At 38.9% G+C, this 23,405-nt stretch overlaps 1 protein-coding gene across 3 annotated transcripts in view; it reads right to left on the bottom strand.

The window, feature by feature from the left end:
* The window catches only part of CPNE4 (copine 4), a 246,859-nt gene that overhangs the window by 29,716 nt on the left and 193,738 nt on the right, over positions 1–23,405 (bottom strand). For all 3 annotated transcript variants that reach the window (XM_075418882.1, XM_075418881.1, XM_075418880.1), the window contains 3 exons: positions 20,131–20,217; positions 18,596–18,655; positions 12,748–12,881 (listed from right to left, as the gene is read on the bottom strand). In XM_075418882.1, the coding sequence (XP_075274997.1) occupies positions 12,748–12,881; positions 18,596–18,655; positions 20,131–20,217 (281 nt within the window). The remainder of the gene's footprint in view (positions 1–12,747; positions 12,882–18,595; positions 18,656–20,130; positions 20,218–23,405) is intronic.

Raw genomic sequence — 23,405 nt, 5'->3', positions numbered from 1 at the left:
ATAGGCCTGGGACCCTGGCTGAAGCACTGGGATGTGACTACAGACATGGTCTCTTAGTCCCCTCCCTGGCACAATGCTGACCCCTGCCAGCCAGCAGCCCCCAGACTCTTCCCAGGGACAGCGCTGGGGACAGCTCTGCTTGAGACCGCTCCCGAATGGCAGTTTGTGCTGGGAGGGAGAAAGCTGAGATTCAAGGACATGGGCAGGGTCCATTGATTTGTTTTGTTTAAACCTAGCCAGAGAGTCCTTGGCTCATGCAAGGAAACTGCCCACACTGTCCTGCTGGAGACAGATTGCTAAAGGTACATGAGAGAAACACAGGAGTCAAAAATCAAGCTGGTTCTATAAAATCTGAATTTCACAAAGTCAAGAAAGAAAAAGAGGATCGTGGCTTGGCAGGATCTTTACAAAATTACTGTCATGTCTACTTCACATTTGTTCTTTGGTTTACGCAGGTTCCCTTCAAAAGTAAAACTTGGCATAATTTTCAAAAAGCTGAAGTACTTGAAATGAACATCAGAAAAGCAAAAGCATCGGACTTTGACTTTTATACCTGGTTATATAAGGGTCACGAATAGTCATGCAAGCATAGATGTATATGGCTTCTGGTACTTTTTCCAGTCAAACAAGCATGTATAACTGAAAGATACCAAAGACTGAGAAGATCTAGGTTATACCCTAAAGGTAAAATCAGGGAGAGAGTTCAGGTTCAGTGTTCATATTGGTAAATGTAAATTAGTGCACACAGAAAGGAATTGTCAGGACTCCAAGACTGCAGTCTTTTGAACAGAAATACAACCAGTTAGAGAAAAGTCCCTCAGTAACACCTGAACTACAACATAACACATGGCAGCAAATAAATTCTCAAAATACCCCATATTTTCCTTTCGGAACATTGCTCAGTTTTAGTCACCAATCCTTCAAGTTATCTAGTGGAAACAGAGGAAGTGCAATGACAAATCAATACGTTAATGGGGGCAGAGAGGAGAGAGATTTCAGTGAGCTGTACTGCACAGACAGGAGAAGAGATGAATAGAGGAAACGGTGAGGTTTTGTAAATTAGTGATACAGATAATGACACCTTTTTCTGTTTCGCTAGAAAGCCTAGTGTTACTGGAAGGTAAGAAATATGTTTAAAGTACAGATAAGGAGACAAAATAAGGAACATTTCAAAATCGTGTCTCATTAACCACTGGTGCCCTCTGACATGTATTATCATTGAAACCTGGAGCTCAGCTTTATTTTGAGAAGGATTTGCTATTCCTAGGAGCAGGATTCAGATAAAACTCTTCCACTGGGTGAAATTAATTACTTGGGCACTGGGGAGTCTTTTGCAACTTCCTCTGAAGCTGCTGGCATAGACAATGCTGGGGATAGAGCGAAATATTCACCAGTGTGGCAATACCTGCATTTGGGAAGGAAAACAAGAGCTGCCAGGACTATGTTCTCTGAAAATTAGTTCCTTCTTGAAATCTAAATTGGGAATCCAAGTTCTTAATTATATGGAGTAAATCTAGGGGGAAAAAAGGCCTAAGTCATTCTATATGGCATTTATTCATTCTGAAAGACGAACTTCTAGCTAGCCACTCACACAGGCTGTTTGGGACTAATTTTACTGGTGCTTATGAACACCCTTTGGTGTGTAGCTCCAGATGTACCTACCTTTCAGCTCCTGAAGTCAATGCAGCGACTCGTGGGGATGCTACTGAACTGACCTTGGAGAGCCTCAGCAGGAAAACCTGCTCACTTTATGCTGGAGCAATATGGTAGCAGTAGTGGTACCAATGATGCAGTGAACGGGGGGGGGAAGAAAGAAACATGGGGCGGGGAGGTGGGAGGGGAAAGGAACACTAAGAACCCATTTTTGGTTTTAAATGACCAAGAATCTTAAATTTACAGCTCTTTGAAATTCTTGCAAGGAATATACTTGACTGGATTTCCTGGATATTAAGCTGTCACTTGTAATTTTGGTTTGGGGCTAGATCAGAATTACCAGGGAGTTATTTTTAAAATACTATGCTCTATGCAGCAAAATCAATTACTATGCCTTCCATTTTCAGTTCCAATCTTAAAACAATAAACTGTGAATCTGCTCTGCTCTACATACCTTTCCCATGATAAAACCAGATATTTTTCCTCTGTTAGAAAGAAGTTTCAGATAGTAAAAATAAAAGGGGAGAAAACAGCAAATGCCACAAACAAAACAGAGTCATCTCTAAACTCAATTAAAATTGTGATCTTTCATGTTCAGGGAGTGAACTGGAAGAATATGAGCTGAATTGTTTCTTTTCTAAAGCACATGAATGAATCATGTTCCTAAGTGTATTATTTAGTACTTATCTGAGAAGGGCTTGATGCCAGTAAATTCTGAATCGTAACAGCTTACAGGGATTAGCAGCAGTTCCAAAGAAAATACAGAAATCATTTGAAATATTTAAACATATTCAGTTCCTGCTTTGCAAGCAGAGCTAGGTAAATAAAGGACATGATCTGTGTGATCGAATAGGGCTAAATAAAGTTGTTTAAGGGGAGGGGACCAGAGCCCATCTGCTTCACCCCTTGCAGTCTTGCACAGCGACCTGTGCTCCTCCAGGACAGGCCAGGGGTAGAGCCAGGCTGTGGTCCAGCTCTCAGCCTGCCGCAGTCAGAGTCAGAAAGACCACAAGAGTTCAGCAGCAGCAGTGTTTTCTCCCCCCATAATCTGTATTCGTCTCTGGGGGACCGCTGTGCTGTCACCACATCTTCACTGTGCAGTTGTGCCTGACTCGATACAACCACGTCTCTGGTTTTGGCCACGTTACTGCGCGTTTAATCAAATCTGCACTGTACCTAACAAGGCTTGGCATCTCGTCCATAATGCACAGTGATTTTTAATGGAGCAGCAGGAATGAATTGACTATCATACATCTTGGTTACAGAAGAGAGCTGGGAGCACGCAAATCAATGATAAATCACTGCAACAGCTACATTGTTTGGTTTGCCGCAGACAGAGATGCTACACAATCGTGCAAAATCTGACACTAAAATTCACTCGCTATCTTTAATTACAGCTCTTTGTCACCTTAGGGGAGCTGGAATCTGCTGAATACTGAGAAATAGATATTGTCATGAAGTCGGGTTTCAAGAATATGAGGGAAATGCCTGCCTCACCTGTGAAGGAAACAATTAATGAAGCAGGGGAACAGAAATTCCCTGAAGCTAACCACCAAAAGGCATCAACTCATGAAATAACTAACAAAGCCAAGTCCAGGTACAACAGCTTTAAACTTCCCCTTGTTTAACATTAAACGAATTGCAAAAGAAGCTCTGCAGGGTAAAAATATCAAGTGAACTCAGAAATTCCTAGACTGGGGAAAAGTAAATACCCACAGGAAAAAAAAAGTCATCAGAGCTTGGGGAAGGAGTAGTTTAAGCAAAATGAAATGGCAGTGAGATATATGACTTGCTAGAAGTATAGCCTAATAAAATGGCTTACTCAGGAAGGTGAGAGAAAATGTCAAGCTTCCCTGCAAGTTGACAAATAAATTGCAATGACCTGATTTATACCTATACGAATAACCCAATTCAGTAAAATGTATCTTGAAAAAGAAATAGGACTTTATAACTGGGAATAAACTTGGAAAGGGGATGCTGCAAGAGGCTACAGTGAGTTAAATATAACTTCTCAAATCCAGGCAGTTTCCAGAGAGTCCTATGTATTTTAAGGGGTTGCACATACATCCCTGTACCTTCCAAAACCTTAACTCTATGGTGAATTGGTATATCTGTGGGATCGTATATGGAAAACTGAGAAGGTCATTCTCACACAGGCTGTAATCTCAGACATTTAAAACTTAATACGACTTGAAGACGACACTGCAGGCAGCAGACTGAATTCCATCACATAACATGCAGATCATGGAAAATCCCAAACTGAACACCGGTGGGGCCCTGCCCTCTTGAAACACAAGTCTGGCTTTCAAGTTTCAGAGTGTACTGCATTAAGCAACCACAAGAACAAAAGCGTTGCTATGTATGCACATAATTTTGTCCTTTTTTTACAAACTACAGTGGAAAGGGTTTGTCAGAGACCTTCCTCTGCAACAATTTTCTGTCAGAAAATATCTATCTATAAGGGGCATGCTGGGAAGAGGGGAATACAGGACTGTGTTGGCTTATCTGTGCAGGGAGGTGCTGGGAGAGGAATTTCTCATCAAATGCTCTCAAGACAAAAATGAGCTTTCTAGAATGAGCAGGATATAACTGTTACAGAGATTATATTGTGATTTAATGCGACCAATTGAGCTGTTGATATAATTTTACCAAAATCAAAATGACATTAAGTCAAAATGAAGAACACTCTCAAAACAAGTTAGAGCAAAATTGTAAGTGAAATATTCTGATGATTAAACATTCAGCTAGGCATCACTGAATATGCAGGAGGAAATGGGCTACTACCCTCTGTTCATCTACTGATTTGAAATCTCTGATCAAGATAGATTTCACAATAATTGGGTGGGGATAGTAAGATAGTAAGTGGAACGCAATTCACAAGAATTGCCTAGCTTTAACTGAGAGCGATTTGACCCCCAAACATCCTGTTAAGGTTGACTCAGGCAAAAGGCGTCCACTTTCTGTGAAGGAGGAAACTTGCCTGAGAAGATTTAGAACACAGCGTTCATTTATGGACGGATAGTCTTCCAAATGGGAATAATTTGTTTCTCAGCTATATGCTAATATAATGGAGTGGATGACAGAACAATTATATCCCTAACAATGCAAGGAGGAAATTCATGCTTCTGAAATTGTGGAAATGGTTGCATTGACTAAAGAGGTACTAGATCAGTATCAGATGACATCACTGAAAATGGCAAGACAAATTTCTATCTGTCTCCTTTATTTAAGCTTATTTACTTATTAATATTTATTTACACAGATGTCTAGTCTCTACAGCAGTAGGTGGTATGCAATTTCAAATGGTTTGTCAGGTTTTATACATCAAGTCACTCTCTTCAGAAAGAAATGCTGACAGAGAAATCCCAAAGGTACCAGTCTGCACAGTCCCGAAGAACTGTCAACTACTGCACAGAACAAAGATCTTCCTCAGAGGAGATTTCAAGCTGAACTGAAAAACAGTAAAGACTGCACAGAAAAACCCTGCAAAAGGTTCAGATTTTGATATATTTACCAGCTGACAGAATGCAGCAGAGGTCTCTGAAAAGCACGTGGAGGAAGCAGTTGTTTTGCTAGGAACCTTGGAAGGGACTACTCGGGACTGGTACACTGACATAGGAACTGAGTTCTGGGAAGAAGAGGCAGTGTAAAGAGGACACAAAGATGAAGACTTGGTAAGGGAAGAGGCAGAGCTATAACAATTGACAATATCTACCCAGATAAAGGGCCTGCAGATATATGCATATATACACAGATATATACACACATACGCATATATATGTATGTATGTACACATTCAAAAGAAACTGTTACGAAGTCACATTCCCAATACAGTTGTTGTACTAGACTAATTCTCCTGTACTGATTCTTAGGATAAAAAATGGTGATTGTAGAAACCCCTGTGTGGCAGCAGACTGCAAATACAAGTTCTGCAAAGGCAAATACTAAATATGTACGTGTATATATTATGTAATTATGCCAGCCGAGGTCCTCAACAGTTAAATCCAAGGATTTTCAGCCCAGTTTGGTGATTAAAAGTGTTAGCAATTCCTTTTTCCCAATGCAGCTCTACTCCTGGGTTATCCAACACTTGCATCTGTTTACCCACACTGGAGCTTATTGATAAACATCAGCTACAAGTTTTTCTGTATAGGTTACTGTTTTTCTGTTTTTCTTCTGTTGTATATCTATGCAAATTTGGTCCTATTAAAGCACTAAATCAAAAGATTCATGTATTTTTCCCCCATGTTTTGTAAACTTATTCAGATATGCTAATCAGCTTTTTTGCTTAACAGCCTCCAGAAAGGTTGTTTCTGTAACTAGAGTGATAAAGAGAGATGCTTAATAATTAAGCATATTTTTATTTATTGATCTGCATGGGTAGATTAAATTTTAACATCTATAGCTCTATGTAGGGATTTCATTAAATATTTAATTTGCATATAGTGCCAGTTATTCTAGGTATCATTCTTTCACCCCAGTTTTAATGAACTACTATTATACTACTGTCTCAATCAAAGCAAGTTTCTGCTTTTCTCCTTGCGTCTGGCAAAATTGCCTCAAGGCGTTTAACTCAGATCCCTCCAGCCAAGTTAACTCTCTGTCTTCATCCACAAATCCAGACATAGCTTCTAGATGAAAGACCCATTAAGTAGTTCTTGGGGATGATGCTCTGATTAATCAAGCAGACTGCAAGGTGTAAGCTCTGGGGTCTCTTTTCCACTTAAAGTCTCAATTGAAACACAGCATTTAAGCACACACTGATCTTTGTATTTGGGACCAATCGCACCGATTCGTATATGACTTCTATAACATGTACTGCATTCTACATACCTTCTCCTCTTTCTCCTCCCTAACTGTCCTCTGCTGGGTACCTCAAGAAATGTGTTTGTGGGACAGAGAGACTTCTCATCTGACTGTTCTTAAGTTTTTTCCCTTCTTAAATCTACCCTAAAGCGATATGCTGGACTGGAAACCCTGCTCTTTTTATTTTCTCCTTTCACTTTTTCCCTTCTTAATTTTCAAGTGCACTATATTGCATGGGGGAAGGAAGGTTTCATAGCGTTTTCAGTCGGAGTGCATGCACTCGCTCAGGCCTAAAATACTGAAGAAGAAATCACAGTGAGGAATTTTTGCATCTAGTCAGCTACCACTGCAGTTCATCAACTGCAGAAGCTAATGTTGAAACTCAGACTGACTTCGGGACATTCATATCTTTTGTGGAATGTGTCCTAGTTTTTAAATTTTACAGAGCTCTACACATAAATCATTCCTGCACTTTGCAGGAATAATGTACTCTTTGCTCATTAGTGGCCTTTGGGGAGGTTGCTAGACAAGTGTGTTTTACACAAGCAGCTTATATGTTAACATACGATTTCAGTGTGAATGTCAGTTTTAAGGAACTATTTGAGTATTTAGAGTTAAAGAGGCTATTTGCCTGAATAAAGGAGGACATTAGTGTCAGGAAACAGATAGAATCTATCTTCCGTGTGTTTCAAGGGCTCTTGGAAATAAAAATGATCTGCAGTATCTTTAAGAGTGAATAAACAGACACAGAGATTTAAAATAATTAAGGACTATTTTTTTTAAATAGATTTTGAATACAAATAAAAGTAAGAACAATTTTATGATATCATTTTAAAAAACTGTGTGGCCAAACACATGGAGTCATGAGTTGAGTGTGTAGATCAGAATGGGGATGGCCCATCAAGAATGGGAAATTCCACAAACATCCCATGCAACAAATGCTTAAAACTATTTGATAAAATACATCTAACCTTTGTCTTTTTCAAGGTATGAGTATTGCTTTGACCACACAAAAGCTGATTCTCACACGTTTGTGAGTCCTTTTTATTAATCCATCAAAGAACTCTGAATGTGTGCACAAATCTAAAACTATGTGTAAAAATTAAAGATCATCCAGATATACTGAAGGCAGTGAATGTTTGGGTGTGGGGTGAACAATTAACAATAATGTTAAAATTCAGTAATTAACAATAATGTTCAAATTCAGTAAAACTTTTAACTCCGTCTTAGTGCCATCTATATTTTGCATGATACTTCAGTGTTTGCTTGAGTCAGACCAAATTCAATGGGATTAGATAATAAGCTCTAGTGTCTTGCTGAATCAGAACAGAGGCTTTAACGCAAAGATAAATATTTCACGTAATATATCGAGATTTTTAATAAGCAGAAGAAAAAGGAAAGTTACTAACTGCAGAAATCAGATTTCGAACTGAGGAGCAGATTTGCATGTCCTGCCATGGGCTTCACTCACAATATCATCATTAAAACTTGTAATAATGTAAGATCATTCAGGAAGCATTTCAGCCTTTAGCATTGTGTGCATGTAACAGCATTTATCCTTACAAACAAGCCATTTGCAGCCCCATTCCAGCCCTTTTTCCTTTGCCAGACACAGCTATCATTGCAGAATGAAAGATGAGCTACACTCATGGCTAGTTGGTTGTATTCCAGCACTGGTAAAACAAATCATTAAGATCAAAGGACCAGCCATTCTAATAAACTGTGTACATTATTGTTATTGTGACTTATGGCTTTGCTTTGCAGAGGGGGAAGCTATAAAACAGCATAAAAGAGAAATCAATTTTTTTTACTGCATGGTGAAGTGTCAACCATATATATTATATATACGTATATATAATACATATATTTTATATGCATACCTATGTATTAATACAGACACAAATAAAACTCTAGTTGTATATATATATGTGTGTGTGTGTGTGTCTAGGTATACAGCTCTAAGTGTTTGTGTGAGAGGTTCACAGCACACCTGCACCTATCTTGAGAAAAGTACTTGTTTTATCTATAGACACTAGTTTTCATAGATGTTTCAAGATTATAATAATGGGAACGGAGTTGTCAATGTGCACACGTATGTGCTGAGGGCACATCTCAGTACTATTTGGATGCTGGTTCTCGCCTACACAAGGTAGCCGTGGCTCACAGTTGCGGTCTGCCCACTGTTACTCAGACAGTACACCCTCCCGCAGAGCGTGGGAGCTCATCCCTGTCCTCTCGCCTCTGTTTCCTTTTGCTGGAAGCCAGGATGTGGGAAGGGGAAGGGAGAAGAGGTGGGTCAGGTCTTGACTTGCAGTCAGGACACGGCCAGACCTTATGCTGGGAAAGGAAATGTTCCCTGATTCCCCAGCTTAGCCATAGGCTTCTCTGGCTTACAAGGAAGCGTTGTTCCATGCTGAGCAGGGGGCAGTTTTGTGATACAAATGAAAAGTATTTTGGGAACAGTTGCCATGGAGAAGAGGACACATTCGAAATTATTGCTATATAACTTACAGAGTTTCCTGGCTTTTATAAGATTCTCATTCACAGGTCTGATATTTCAGCTGATGAATGAGTTTGTCTTTCCTCACATCTGGGTATTCAGCCAGCAAAGACAGCTGCCATCTATCCTCTGAAACAGCACTCTCTGGAAGCAGCCTCCATCAGGCTCCAGAACAAAGGAGTGGTCAAAACTATTTGACCAGAGTTGGTTAAGGTTAGAAGTCCTAAGATCACCACAGTGCACAGAAAGCTAGGTATAACCTCATCCGCCTTAAGTACATTTGCTAAGTCCTTGTTCAAAACATGTAGTGGGAATACGCACACATTTGGTAGCGACCAACTGATTTTTCAGGATCCTGGCTAGGCTGATATTGCTGTCATCAGAAATCACTTCATTTGACTTCCGAGCCAGAGAACTCAATACTGAAATTACTGAGGTAAAAAATAAGTATGGAATGATACAGAAACAGGTCCTTTCAATATTAAACACTTCAGTGTCCAATGATTTTTGACAATTTTCATCTGTTTCTCTGTGCTACATAAAGGTGGAGTAGACTTGCTCAATTTCAAGGTAAAATTATAGCAGTGATACAATTCCTTATATAAAAGAAAGCTGGTGAAAATGTTTAAATGAAAATATATACTTCTCACTTATCGCTTCATGAGGTCATCTTTAAACATTCATGAGTCATTTATCTTAAAATAAATTCTTCTCCATGGAGCTGTCTATTTTACCAAATATTTTCAATAATAAGTTTTTAATGTGTTTTTACCGTTCCAGTATTTCTGGAACTACAGTTTGGAGCCTAATTCCTTAAAACCAATGAGTGTTTCTCCTTCTTTATGATCCATTTCTGCTGCTGCTTAGCCACTGATTATATCACATACAAACTTAATCTTCTTTCTTGCGACAAATTTTGTCATAGCCTGAAACAATTCCACCATATAAATAAAGTATTAAGTTTCTTGTGCAGGTGAACAGCTCTTCCATTTCCCATACTATTATCAGATTGGCCTATTCCTACAGGACTGCAGCTTTTCTACAATCAGGATAATAATCAAAGTCTATTTCTTAGTCTCTGAATATTGCTGATGAAAGAATGAATCTTATTCTTTCATGCTTAACTATGCAGAATGGCACTATTCATTTAACTGTTTCAGGAATCTCTGAACCATACAGATAAATGGGCTTTTGGATGAGCAGGGATTATTCCACTGTATCAAGGGATGTGAAACAGCACTTAATTTGGAGCATTAATTACTTAGGGATACATTATGTTAGGCTGATATGTACAAAAACCTAGATTATGAGCAGATTTGGCTTCAGCGACAGAACGAACTAGAGTATATGAAAGAAAATTTTGAATTTTGAGTGTAGTCTCTCATATATTACTTGCCAATCCAATTCATCCCAAATTACAAATAAAGTCGAATGTTTCTAATTACAGAAGTATTTTAAGTAATAGCCATAAGCTTTTTTTCTTTTTTTTTACAGCTATAAAAAAGCAGTCTTTTAGTACATAAGTGTAGCAAAAGTACTTATCATTCAGCAGTGGTGCTGTTGGAATGCAAAAAAAAATTGCACACAACACATTTTACTTTATTCTAACTATTCTTTCATTTGGTGTAAATACATTAATCCTGAGACTCAAAGAAAACCACTCCATTTTTATTGGTTTGGATTGAAATCAGCCAGTTCTGCCTATTTGAGAGAATTGATGGGTACAAACCATAAAACTTCAGTAAAAGCACTGCCATCTTTGTGGGCTCACATTTTAATCTTTAGACTAAAGACACGCTCCTATGCAAATGATGACGCTCTGGCTCTAAACAGCCCTTAGGTTCAGCAGGTCCCTCTCTTTCCACTTCTGAATGATCTTAACCCGGAAACAGAAATCCTGCTCCAGTATTTAAAGCACAACTGAGCTCACTGGACCAGTTATGGACCTGTGACGTGTTTCGGACTTTTAACTGAATTCAGAAGTCTTTTTTTTTTAAAGTGTATATACAGAAGATTTGCTGTATAGGTTATATATGCTCATATGTCTCAAGGCTGCAGCTGAACACAGAAAGAACTCCTATATAGAACCTGTGGATTATTTTGTGTGAAGGCTTGCTCCTCGTAATTTCTTTTCTTCTTTAGAGAAATTATAAGATTTCATTTCCAATTTGCTACATTCAAAATGTGCAAGTATAAAGAAAAGGTCCTCAATTGACATTTTGATCAGAAAGCATTGACCATGTTGAATTGACTTGCCCATGGGAATGTATTTATAGTATCACAACTTGAGAGCATGTATAGGTCAAACCTATGCTAGAAAGGTGACGTTTCCCTGAGAAAAGAAATTCTGGCTTTTGTTCAGCTCTAGTCCATAGCTCATACAACTTTAGTTGTGCTGATTAGCATCAACAGGCGTTTTCTGCAGTACAATAGAATTGAATGATGCTCATGATTTCATTTAAAAAATGACTGGCCATTAATTTTTGTACTGATTGGAATATGCTATAGTGAGAGAAGAATCTTGATTTGGGAATAATGTCTCCATACAGGAGGGCCTGTGCCACTTAGCTATTTCATTTTCTTAAAAAATACACCTTAAGGGATAAAATAAAAATATCTACGCGCAAAAAACAGCCCTTTTTATTCCTTTCCCTATTTTGAAGGATATTTACACACTGAATTATTGCTGGTAATTATTAAATGACTGGATAATCACTGAGGAATTATCAGCTCACAATAAAATATTAATTTTCTCAGACTCATTAACTAAGTTTGATCATCAAATTCTTACAGAAATTATGTCACGGCAGTATTTTCCTCATTCTTCTTTGATAAGATATTGCATTACCGTGCAAATGGAAGTGCCTTTGAACAGGCTAAATGGTATCTGTGACATATAACATGGAAACCACATTATTAAGTCCCTCCACAATTTATACAGAAAACTGAATTCAAATTTGACTGGAAATACCATTGTTTTTTTGAGATCTGGTATTTACATATGGCAAAGTGGTGGGTGAATGTCTATTACATGTGCAAAGGTTAGAAAGAATAATTGTGTAAGATACAATGCCTCACCAACAAAGAAAGAACATTTAAAGGAAATGCACCTGGTAATTAGATTAATAATGGGCAATTAATTTGAAAGAAGCCTATTTGAAAGCAACAGAAGTACATAATGTAATCATAGCATATTTGGCCCAATTATTTGCATTTGTTTATTTATTTAAAGGCATGTTGCATGCACACATTATCACTATCATTTAATATTTATTTTAGAAGATACTGTAATATTCAACAGGCCAGAAGAACACTGAAAAAGACCCCACATTTACTTCTAAGAATAGACACAGCCACTAAGCAGTTTAGGCAACTACAAATTCAGTTTCAAGCACAAAATCTCAGGAACGCTTTTCTGTAGGATGGGATAGAACCAGACTCCCAAGTGTATCAAAAAGGATGCTATCAGCATCTGCCAAACAGCTTCTAGTTTAACACAAAAAAAAATCCACTGAAGCATGCAATTTTGGCATGTGAATACAAACCTGAAACTTAACACAGATACCTGCCAAACAGCCAAGAACTGGGCCTTTCATTACCATGAAGCTAATCTAAACCCACTGTCACTCTCAAGAGCGTGTTAGGGGTACGCTAATCTTTCTGATGTGCAGTCATTTCTCTTAAGTGACTGAACATGGAGCTACCGCAGCCGGCAGCAGGCAGTCATCGATTTCACATGGTGAAAACACTTTCTAAAGACAACTCTGTGATCAAGTGTGGTTATTTACCTGTCATAGTCTTGGCAAATCTCCCCAACAGCTACCAATGCTTTCAAGTACTCATTGGGTTGATAGGGGTGGATGTAGTGCAGTGAGCAGCTGTTCCTGGGATCACCATTCGATGCAGTGAAATCTATAGCTACCTGGAAAAGAAGAAAAGTCAACGTCTTGTGGAGCCTTTCTGTGCATAAGTATACCCACACCAACCATGTATCTTTACCAGAAACAGTTTTCTGCAGAGATCGCAGCCCTAAAGCAAAGGTCATTTTACAGTGTACTTCATCAAATTTGAATTAGGATAGTATTGATAAATATGTCTAAAAGTAAGTGACAGCTTATAAAGTAAGAGATTATAAAACTAAAATGGCGTAATTAGGAAAAAAATGAACTTCATTATTATTCTATGTGGAAAATTATGTTCCAATACAGATGAATCAAATTAACCATCTCTAGGTTCTCACACTTAATTAAATTATTCCAGCTCAGGTGATTTTCAGGACATAAAAGCTCTGCAGCAAAAATATCTCGAGAGTTAAAAGTTCTACTAAAACTGTAAATTAAAACTGCAGTTAGGGACATTTCTTAGCTATTTTAAACCTTACTGTGGCTGTAGTATTAGTACTAGATACTGCCTGTCTGGTATTTTTTATCTTCAAAACATCTAAGCATTAAATAATTAACTCTCTCAAATTCATAGATGATAGCAAGCTTAAAGGTGAGCTGCAGGGTAAAAATAAAGTTTGAATCCTGCACAGATTTTTGCGTTGGAAAGGCAAGAAGATCGTGGGAATTATTCAATGTAAAAGCAAACATTAATGACTCCTCTTAAAATTCATTTCTCCCTTTTAAAATGCTCTTTATAATTCTCACTGCAGATATACTCCGGCATGCATCTTCCTGTGATATGACTGTCATGAACCAGAAAGCCCTCTTCTGAATTTTTGATGCTGCTTTCTAGGAATTCCTAAAAGGAGCAAGAAGAAACCCAGAGGGTCTCATAGAGGGAACAAAGCCATTTATAAACTTCCTTGTGATTTTTTCCAATCACCTCTTCCTCCAAAAAACCCTTTATACCTGGATCTTCAATAGATACAAATGCACAGAGTTCAATTTTCAGTTTTACAGTGCAGGTGGCAGGTAAGGTCCTTGCTGAAGGCTGTGACAAGAACTTTGAAGTCCCAGCTTGTCTCTGTAAATGTGCAGCTTCCCCAGCTGGAGCCTCTGCTTGGCATAGGAAAGACTATTTTACACAGCTATAAAATGAAAATGAAACATGACATTTTCATTGTCCCTTAAAATGACAAAGTCCTCTTGAAACTTATTTTTCGTTGCTAAACACTAAAAGGAAAAAATCATGCTGGGTCAACCCAACATGGCTTTTCCCCACTGTTTCTGATCTTCCACCTGTAACTCTTGGCTGAAGAAAAATATTTTTCACTGGGCTCTAGTTAGCTTGGAAATCCCTTCATTGCCTTGATCAACTATGAACCCCTCGCACCTCACCACATTTCAGTCAGGAGATATAAGCTTGATTTGGCTTGCAGATAAAGTGATCTTTCACCTCAGCTTCCCTACTCACTGTTCATGCACTGAAGCAGTAAATCTGTTTTCCATGTAGATCTTTTTCCAAAAATGACAGCTTGATTTAACGTGAGTAAATTAATGGTAAACCTCTCACGTTCTCACTTGCATGAATGGATGTAACGGAGGAAGAAAGAAACACTAGTAGTTTGTGAAACCTAAGGTAAATCCACAGATACTTGTATGGATTAGCTTAGTTTTGGGACACTTATTTAAAAAAAAAATCTTGGCCAAGGTGTGCATATTTTCTTAAAAACATGTATATTTTCTCTGATATTAATTTTAGTTTTTCATTCTGATTACAGAGAGTGCAAAATTTTCACTGTATGATAGGGAAACAGAGGGCATTCCTGTAAAATTGTTAAAAGCGGGTGCTTTTACCAATAACTCCAAACCAGACATTAAAGAGGTTGGAGTGAGACACCAGACAGAACTGGACAAATGTCAGTTAGCCACAGCTAAATGCTTTTTCAGAGAAAACAAGTACAGTGTAGGAGTAAGCTGTGGGTTTCATGAGCTTGGAACAAGGTCTTAGGCTAGTGTCTGGGAAAGAAAACTACCCTCCCCAAAACAAGCTTCCTTTTTGGAAGTGGTCCTTGTAGTAGAGATTTGCTGATAAGCAAAAAATATCCTAATTTCCTACGATGAAGCCTTTATGAATATTTGTACTCGGATGCACTGTACTTGACTTTGATCCAAATCTCTGTTTGATTCCCTAGGGGAGGACTCCTAAGTAAGATGTCGCTGTTACTTGCCATGATTCCAAAATAACAACAAAGAGCTCTGCTCCTTTAGCATTACCCAGCAGTACCAAGATCTTGTGTAAGTAAGTAGGATAAGGATTTGTAAAACTAACATATCACAGAAGCTAGGCTAATATCACAATTGAGCTAATCTTGTGGGTAGTAAGTAGGAATCTTTCTTACAGCACAGACATTTGATTTTTATCAGTATATCTTTAAATGTATCAGTTCAAATGTACCAGTTGTCTTCCACAGCTAAAAGAGAACATAATATAGTAATAACTACACTCTTGGTACTTTTTTTCCCTCAGCCTTGTAAAAGGGCAATTTTCATTGCACTGAAAACATCCTACATAGCTTGGACCTCCTGCTACATCTGTTGGCAACAAATCAGCCTGTCCAATACTGTGACCTACCTAAGAGAGAATCTGTGCAATACATCTTTCTATTACAGCTCCTTTTATGTATGTTACACATCCTTTCTGCTGTATTTCCTAAAGTGATGAAAATGTCTTCTGACTACAAACCCATTTGCACTGCCAGCTTCGGAAGATTTCTTCTGCAGCAGGGAACACTTGTCTGATAAGAGATACAGCATTTTGCAATAAGCAGTACATAAAACATCCAACTGGAATCATCACAATTGATCTCTGAAGATGAAAGCTTCTTAATAAATGGTTTTAAAGTGAAGGAAAAGTTTACTTTCATTTTTCAGAGATATTCTTTCTAACTACAAACTATGTTCCTACAATAGATGTTCAAAGTATCCCAGGAACATACCGCATGATGTTACCAAAGCCTTCATTAGTGCCTTAAATTAGCAGGTACATCATACTACAGCTTTTTGTTAGCAAATGTATGCTTAGCATCCCAGTTTCCCTCCCTCAGCAAGTGCCCTTTCAAATAACAGTTGTATCGTACTGCCCGTACACAGCATCAACTCAACAGAAATGTCATTAATATTAAGACAACAGCAACAACAATACGTGTACCAGGAGAGTTTCAAACAATTCCAGATCCATTCCAGTTAAAAGAAATGGAAATCTGGGAAGGTGGAAGGAATAGGCCTCCTCTGTTTTGGTGGTCTGAACTAACCAGATTAGGACTATGTGAAAAGGAGATTACATGATGTGAGCAGAATACAATCTTCCCTGTAGGCTGCACCCTTTTGCTTCAGTGTCCACTGGAGAATCTCTGATATGTTTCTGGAAACAGCAACACATCTCACAACCAGTCTGTGCCATCACCACTGGGGACTGGTGCAACTGAGGCAGGAGGAAGTAAAATATGCAGTCAGCTTGTGATGACGTTTAAGTAGAAACACTAGATTCCGCGTGAACAGAGCTATAGGCACAGAGACATCCACGACGGCTTCCCCTGAGTCCACGTACGTTGAAAATTGATAGCGATGAGTTTACACAACACTGTAGCTGGTGGATTTACCATTGAGGTCAGCAGTAATTCAGGGATCTCTACGGTTCACAGTACAATGGATCTTTCATTTCCTTTATGTCCTCACTGCCCGTCCTTGCAGATAAGCTTAACTAAGTTTCCTATTATCAATGGTTTTGTTTCATTTCAATAAAATGAAATATTAAAATAGAAAAATATAGTAGAAGCAATACTATCCACTTTAACACATTTTAACACAGCAGTTTTCAACTCATGGTTCACGGCCTACTGACAGCAAATCTGCAACACGTAAATAAAAGGCAAGCAAATTGCCACGACCCTTCAGTGCGCTGTGTAAGGACTTGTTCTTCCATTGAAAAACATTTAGGAGGAACCAAAAGAGTTTGAAAAACACAGCTGTAACATAATAATATGTATATCCCTAGACACTTTATAATGGTTACAGTGCTCCTGTGCTTGTGCTAGAGTTATGGGAAATGCATATTAACCAGTCTTTGCATGTGCTTAAGCACCTGCCCTGAATAGAAAAGGCTTTTAAATATTTCTTACAGACATTAGTACCTTTCTGCTAATGACCTTGAACATACTTGGTAACTGAGTTCTTCCAGTCATACTTTTAGGGAGAAAATGTCAGGAAAGGTAAATTAAAGGGGCTTCCAGGGACTGGTGAGTTTCAGATTTGGAGGAGAAATGGGCATTGCGGGCATGTGGGGATAACAGAAGCAGCAGCCAGGTAAGGCGGAGAGGTAGTTACACAGGTTGCTTTGCCTGAGAGAAGACAACTATAAGGATCTTTGTTCACTACACTAGGTATTTCTTTCAAAACCAGAAACAGGGTCCTCAGTTCTGGGTGTTATCTGATGAGTTTGCAAGGTGTACTGGCAAAGCACATGTTTTACACCTCAAAAAGCTGGTTTGTACACAAGAAAACAATACAGTACTGTCTATAGCTGCTGCTGTTGCTGGAGCTTTCTGCAGGACAAAAATCCCTTTCTTTATTGTTAGACCTTTCTGGAAAATGAAGGCTTGTCTGGAAGAAGTGAAATGGAACATTTCAGTATCATCCAGTGTCTGATACTTGATACCTGGGAGCAGAAACAGGATAGGGTGCTACAGGAGAAGAAAAGATCTCTATAAGAAGAATATTGCCTTGGAGCATTAGATTTTACCCCTGTAACTGGCATGAAATTAGAATTCACAAAAACCAGACTTGAACTGAGCCACAGTCTGTATTCTTATGCTATAAGAAATACTGATATTTTATTTTGTTTTGTTTTATTTTATTTCCCAGATTCAAAGCACCAAAAAAAAAAGAAAAAAAAAAAGTATCAAAACCACACAAAAATGATTATTTGGAAATGCAAAATATTGCATTTCTCTTCATGGAGAGCTCTGCAAATCGTTTTATTCCTGGTTCCTTGAACTGAATAGCTTCTGAATTTGCTCTAAATTACAACCGTGTCCCCCTGTAGTGCCATCGTACTGTTGGTAGCTATGGATGAGGTATGAAATGAAACATCAGCATTTATCCTAGTATTTACCCCTCTCTCTGCCTGTGACTTTCTGTATGGCACCATTAGAGGGGAAACAACTTGTTTTAACAGAAGACTCATTCTGGAAAGGGAGACTGGCCCACAGGATTGATGAACAGGACATCTAACATTTAAGTAGCTAAAGGCAAGTGAGATGAAATCCCCCCCTGTGACACAGTCTCAGCAAGGGAATTTATTTGAAATTCTTGTGAACAAATTAAGTCTCAAAAGCCAAAGGCCAGTCAGCACTGTCACAGGGGCTAATTCAGTTCTCCAGCTTGTGGGACTGGGTGTAGCTCAGATGGCATTGGTGGGACTACATCAGCTTAGCTTCTCATCTCTGTATGAACTTGACTTTACTTTTTGTAGCGTGATTGTCATTGCTGCAAAACCTAAAAGTAAATCAGCATGTGCAAGAAAAATCTTACTGCATTAGCATAGTTTTATTTTCTGGGATTCATGCATTTTGCAAGAAGACCTTAATAATTTACCAAGGAATGGCAAGTAAGAGTAATTTCTCCGTGAAAGTAATTAATCTGTATCTAAGGGGATTCCCTTTCTTTAAAACAAATCAGAGAAGACACTTACTGTAAACTGTATTTGGCAGCCTCCCATGATATAATCTAAGAAAGAATGCATCTTGTGGATCTGCAGACAAGAAAGCAAGACATTCAAATTAGTTGTGTGCTGCTAAAACATGAGAATTGCCTGAAAGAAGTAAACTGGAAAGACGGAAGAGACCAACTGAAAGTAAGTTAAAGGAAGAAAGCATTAGTTTGAGACAGAAACAAAAATGTAGACAGAGAAAATACCAAAATCCTAAAACTACAGAAAGGAAAATTCACATCAAAAGTAGAACCAAGCGCTGCTCCTTCTCAGTGGGAAGTCAGTGGAAATTCTGCTATTGGTTTAGGAGGAACAAGAGCAATTTTGTAGAAATGGTGGAAGGATTAGAAGAGAAGTACACAAAAGGCCAGTTGGCAAGCCTGTAGGTGTAAGAGTTTAGCACTGCCTACTTCATTGCACAACAGCTGGGATAGGGCAAGAGAAACAAAAAAGGAGAGTTGGGGACAGTCAGCTTACTTTTTGGATTCAAGTCCTTGTCTTTACTTTTTGTAGCACATCAGTTTCCATTGCTATTCTACAGGCAGTTCACATTTCCAAACACCATTTAAATATATTGCTGAGAGAATTATAGTCATAGAATAGTTTGGGTTGGAAGGGACCTCTAAAGGTCATCTAGTCCAACCCCCTGCAATGAGGAGGGACATCTTCAACTAGATCAGGTTGCTCAGAGCACCATCCAACCTGACCTTGAATGTTTCCAGGAATGAGGCCTCCACTGCCTCTCTGGGCAACCCGTTCCAGTGTTTCACCACCCTCACTGTACAAAAAATTTTTTCTTATATCCAGTCTAAATCTACCCTCTTTTAGTTTAAAACCATTACGCCCTGTCCTATCACAACAGGCCCTACTAAAAAGCCTGTCCCCATCTTTCTTATAAGACCATTTTAAGTACTGAAAGGCTGCAATTAGGTCTCCCCGCAGCCTTCTCTTCTTCAGGTTGAACAAGCCCAACTCTCTCAGCCTTTCCTCATAGGAGAGGTGCTCCAGCCCTCGGATTATCTTTGTAGCCCTCCTCTGGACCTGCTCCAACACATCCATGTCCTTCTTGTGCTGAGGACTCCAGACCTGGATGCAGGACTCTAGGTGGGGTCTCACCAGAGCGGAGCAGAGGGGCAGAATCACCTCCCTCGACCTGCTGGCCACGCATCTTTTGATGCAACCCAGGATACGCTTGGACTTCTGGGGTGCGAGCGCACATTGCCAGCTCATGTACAGCTTTTCATCCACCAGTACCCCCAAGTCCTTCTCAGCAAGGCTGCTCTCAATCCTTTCATCTCCCAGCCTGTATTGATACTGGGGGTTGCCCCAAACCAGGTGCATGATCTTGCACTTGGCCTTGTTGAACCTCAAGAGGTTTACACAGGCCCGCTTCTTGAGGTTGTCCAGGTCCCTCTGGATTGCATCCAGTCCCTCAGGCTTGTTGACCTCACCACTCGGCTTGGTGTCATCAAGTGAGCTTAGTAAAGAAACAGCTAAAGAGGAAAACATGTATTTACCTTGCACTGGTTAAGGATGACAATGCCTGAGTTCTTGTAGTTCTTCTTCTTTGCTTTGTACTTGGGGTTAATGCATTCCCATTGTACCTGTGAAAAACAGCAGTCAGTGCTTGAAGGAAAATTTATGTACAAATTGAAAAATTAACAAAGATGGCACTGTCTGATTTCCTCAGCTGACTAAATTCTATCAAATAATGGTGCATACAGAAGAAAAATTGAAAACTGTTACTTATGCAGAGAATGATCTTAATAGAAAAAGGCCCAGGGCAAATATCTATCTTCAAACATTGACGTGTGGATACAGCACTTAGAGAGATATCCAGATTTGTGTGTTGTCACCTTCCAGTTTCGTAGATTCAGGTGTTACATAAACAAGATTGAGAATCTTTTGACATCATTGAAGAGGAGAAAAAAAGAGGGAACTTAGTACATATGAAAATACTGGAGGGAGCAACCCGATGCATTGTATTTACTATAAAACTCCCTACGCAGTAACACTGGTGTTTTGTAGTAAACTCATGATTAGCGAAATTTGGATCAGAGATCATCTTACTCTCTCGAAAGACAGCAACAGTTTTTCCTTTAAGTCTGATAGTAAAATAAAAAGTTAAGAAAATAACTAAAAAGTGCACAAAGATGCAGTTAACTGATTACTGACAAATTTGAAAACTATCCCTAAGAATATATCAAAGCCCTTTTTTGAAAATGTTCTGATCAGTTTTATTTACAAATAGTCAATTTTACAGCAAAATAGTCCTACCTTGTTACTGAAATATGTTGTTTTGTTCCCACCATAGCATCTCCCAGAGTCTTACTGATTTCTGCTTCAAGTGTTCTGCTCTCCTCTGGTTTCATGCAGATATTGATGAGGCCAAGCTTTCAGACCCTGACCTCCAATGACTACATATTATTCATGCCTCTTACTGCAGGACTGAAATATATGTTTGCACATGCAACTATCTATTGGCATTTGTAAATCCGGATTTGTGTAGGTAATGTGTTATTAGATATGGTTACGAACGTTACTATTTTCTTTCAGTTTACGAGTGCTGGGAGAAGACACGTGAGTTGCTGATGTTATGTTGGGTAACATAAAGAACATATCTCCAAAGGAAGCCAGGATGGTCTATTATCTAAAAGTCCCTATAATGACATTTTGAAATTAAACATACCTGTCTTAAGTGTTGCAATACTTTGTCTACAGTGAAGACCTTCATATAGGACCTGCCTGAGCAAAGTGTTCGAGCATATAAATTCTTTTTTACCTTATGAACAGCCCCAGCCATTTCATCGAGCTTCAAACCACTGCGTAACAGCAATTATTTGTATGTCTCTAAGTATATCAAACTTAGAGCTTTTGTCAAATGTCAAAAACAGGGAAGGCAAAACATATGGCTTTGGAACAATAAGAGACCTTTTCTGCACAGGGCAGAAGTATTGTCATCACTGTGTTACTGGAGACAGGTGACAGAGTGAAGAATGGGAAAAACCAAAAAAATGTTCCAACTGCAGGAAGCACATCTGCTTGCTCTCCTAGTTAGCCTACAGCTCAATTATTTGTCTTGTGAAATGAATTTTCCAGCTGAGAAGACAGGCAGACACAGGCCCACATGTTCAGAGGAAATCCTCCATAAACATTTTTTCTCTACTCAAGAGAAGCAGTCAGGCTTAAGAAATAAAAGCCCTTCTCTCCAAGTAAAGAGAGCGCTCTGTGACACAATGCCAGAGTGCAATAAGCTCATGTTTGAGAAAGCAATCTGGCAGCAAGACAAAAGCACTGCCCACTCGCATCTCAATACATTGCTGTCTGGCAAAATGGTTTAGCATACTGTTGTGTCCAAAGTTACTGGAAGCATTCCTACAAAGAAATTGTGCTGTCTGTATATTATAAAGAAACTGTAATATACCAAATAGAGAGAAAAAAATAGGAGTCACGATTTGTGTTCCTCCCTTTGACACGGAACTACACTAGAGAGACCTCACTGCTTTCCCCTTAATGTCTAAGGTGCACTTCCTTCATTTTGTCTTCCTCAAAGATGAACACTTTTCAACATGCATGTTTAAACAAGGCCTGACCTATATGAACCCTTATACTATGCACATAATTGCTCTCTTCAGGAAAAGGATTATTTAAGCCTGATAAACATTACGTTCATGTAATTGGCTTCTGGAAGAAGTTCACACTGTATAAGGACAGAAGTGGCATAAAACACTCCTTCAGGAGAGAAAAAACTGCCTGTGTCCAGCTTCTCAGCTTCTCTGTGTTAACTGTAATAGGCAGCTAGGAATGTTCACCTACTTTTGCAATGCATTTTGAGATGTAGGGATGACAATTGTCAGCAGCTATCTAAAGTTCATTAAAATATTCCATGTGCAAGTCACTAAGATGTCACTGGCTGATAAATATAGCAAAGGACAGACTAGCAAATTCCTAGAAAGTAGGAAAACAGGAGGTATGAACAATTTTGCACCTGTTAAATCTGTTGATGTGATAGTATAAAGAAGGGAAGGGGACAGGAGAGCGGGGAGAAGATATTTCCCAATTTATAGGCTTAAAAACACAATAAGACTGTTTTACATAAAAATCTCAATCTTCACTTACCCACCGAGAACCAGTTCTGACCGCAGCAATTCCCACACCTCGAGCTGAAGATGTGACAAGCATCATCTGAAGGAAATGCCCTATATGGGCCTTGTCATATCTCTAGCTCTTCTAAAGGGAACAGAGTTCAGAATACAGCTCCAAGCAGGTAAGTAATAATGAGAAACAATTTTCAAATATTTTCCTTGCACTGTGAGGCCAAGCTCAATTTTCAGTCTGTTCCTACACTCTCAGTGTTGATTTGGGATCTGACATTGTTTTTTATGGATTAATTTTTGTCTCTTAAATTAACTTTTCAGTTGAGAAAGTAATGCAAGAGTCTGCAATCTGACACTAACAGTAAACACTGTGAAGTTTGGTTTCATCATTCTGGAAGTCACTTTGCATTTCCTCCAAAAGCCTGGCAGCTCCGGGCTATGCAAGCTCTTTCCCTGGGAAATAACACAGTGAATCTGAAACAAAGAATTTCTAAATGTAAAACAAATTCCATCCAGTCATTCAATGAAAGTAGGAAACTAATGCTGACACTTTTAAGGTCCTAATCCTCTTGTTGCTGTAATGAGGAGACACAGATCCCTCAATGGGAGATATTAGTCTCTGCAGTGAAGGACGCTGCCTTCCCAAACATGCTTACCCCTTCTCTTACCAAACCTTCAGAAGAGAAGAGCAAATG

This window comes from Opisthocomus hoazin, chromosome 4 (genome assembly GCF_030867145.1).
Source record: "Opisthocomus hoazin isolate bOpiHoa1 chromosome 4, bOpiHoa1.hap1, whole genome shotgun sequence".
In the NCBI taxonomy this organism is placed as follows: domain Eukaryota; kingdom Metazoa; phylum Chordata; class Aves; order Opisthocomiformes; family Opisthocomidae; genus Opisthocomus; species Opisthocomus hoazin.
This window is presented reverse-complemented; position numbering and strand designations above follow the sequence as displayed.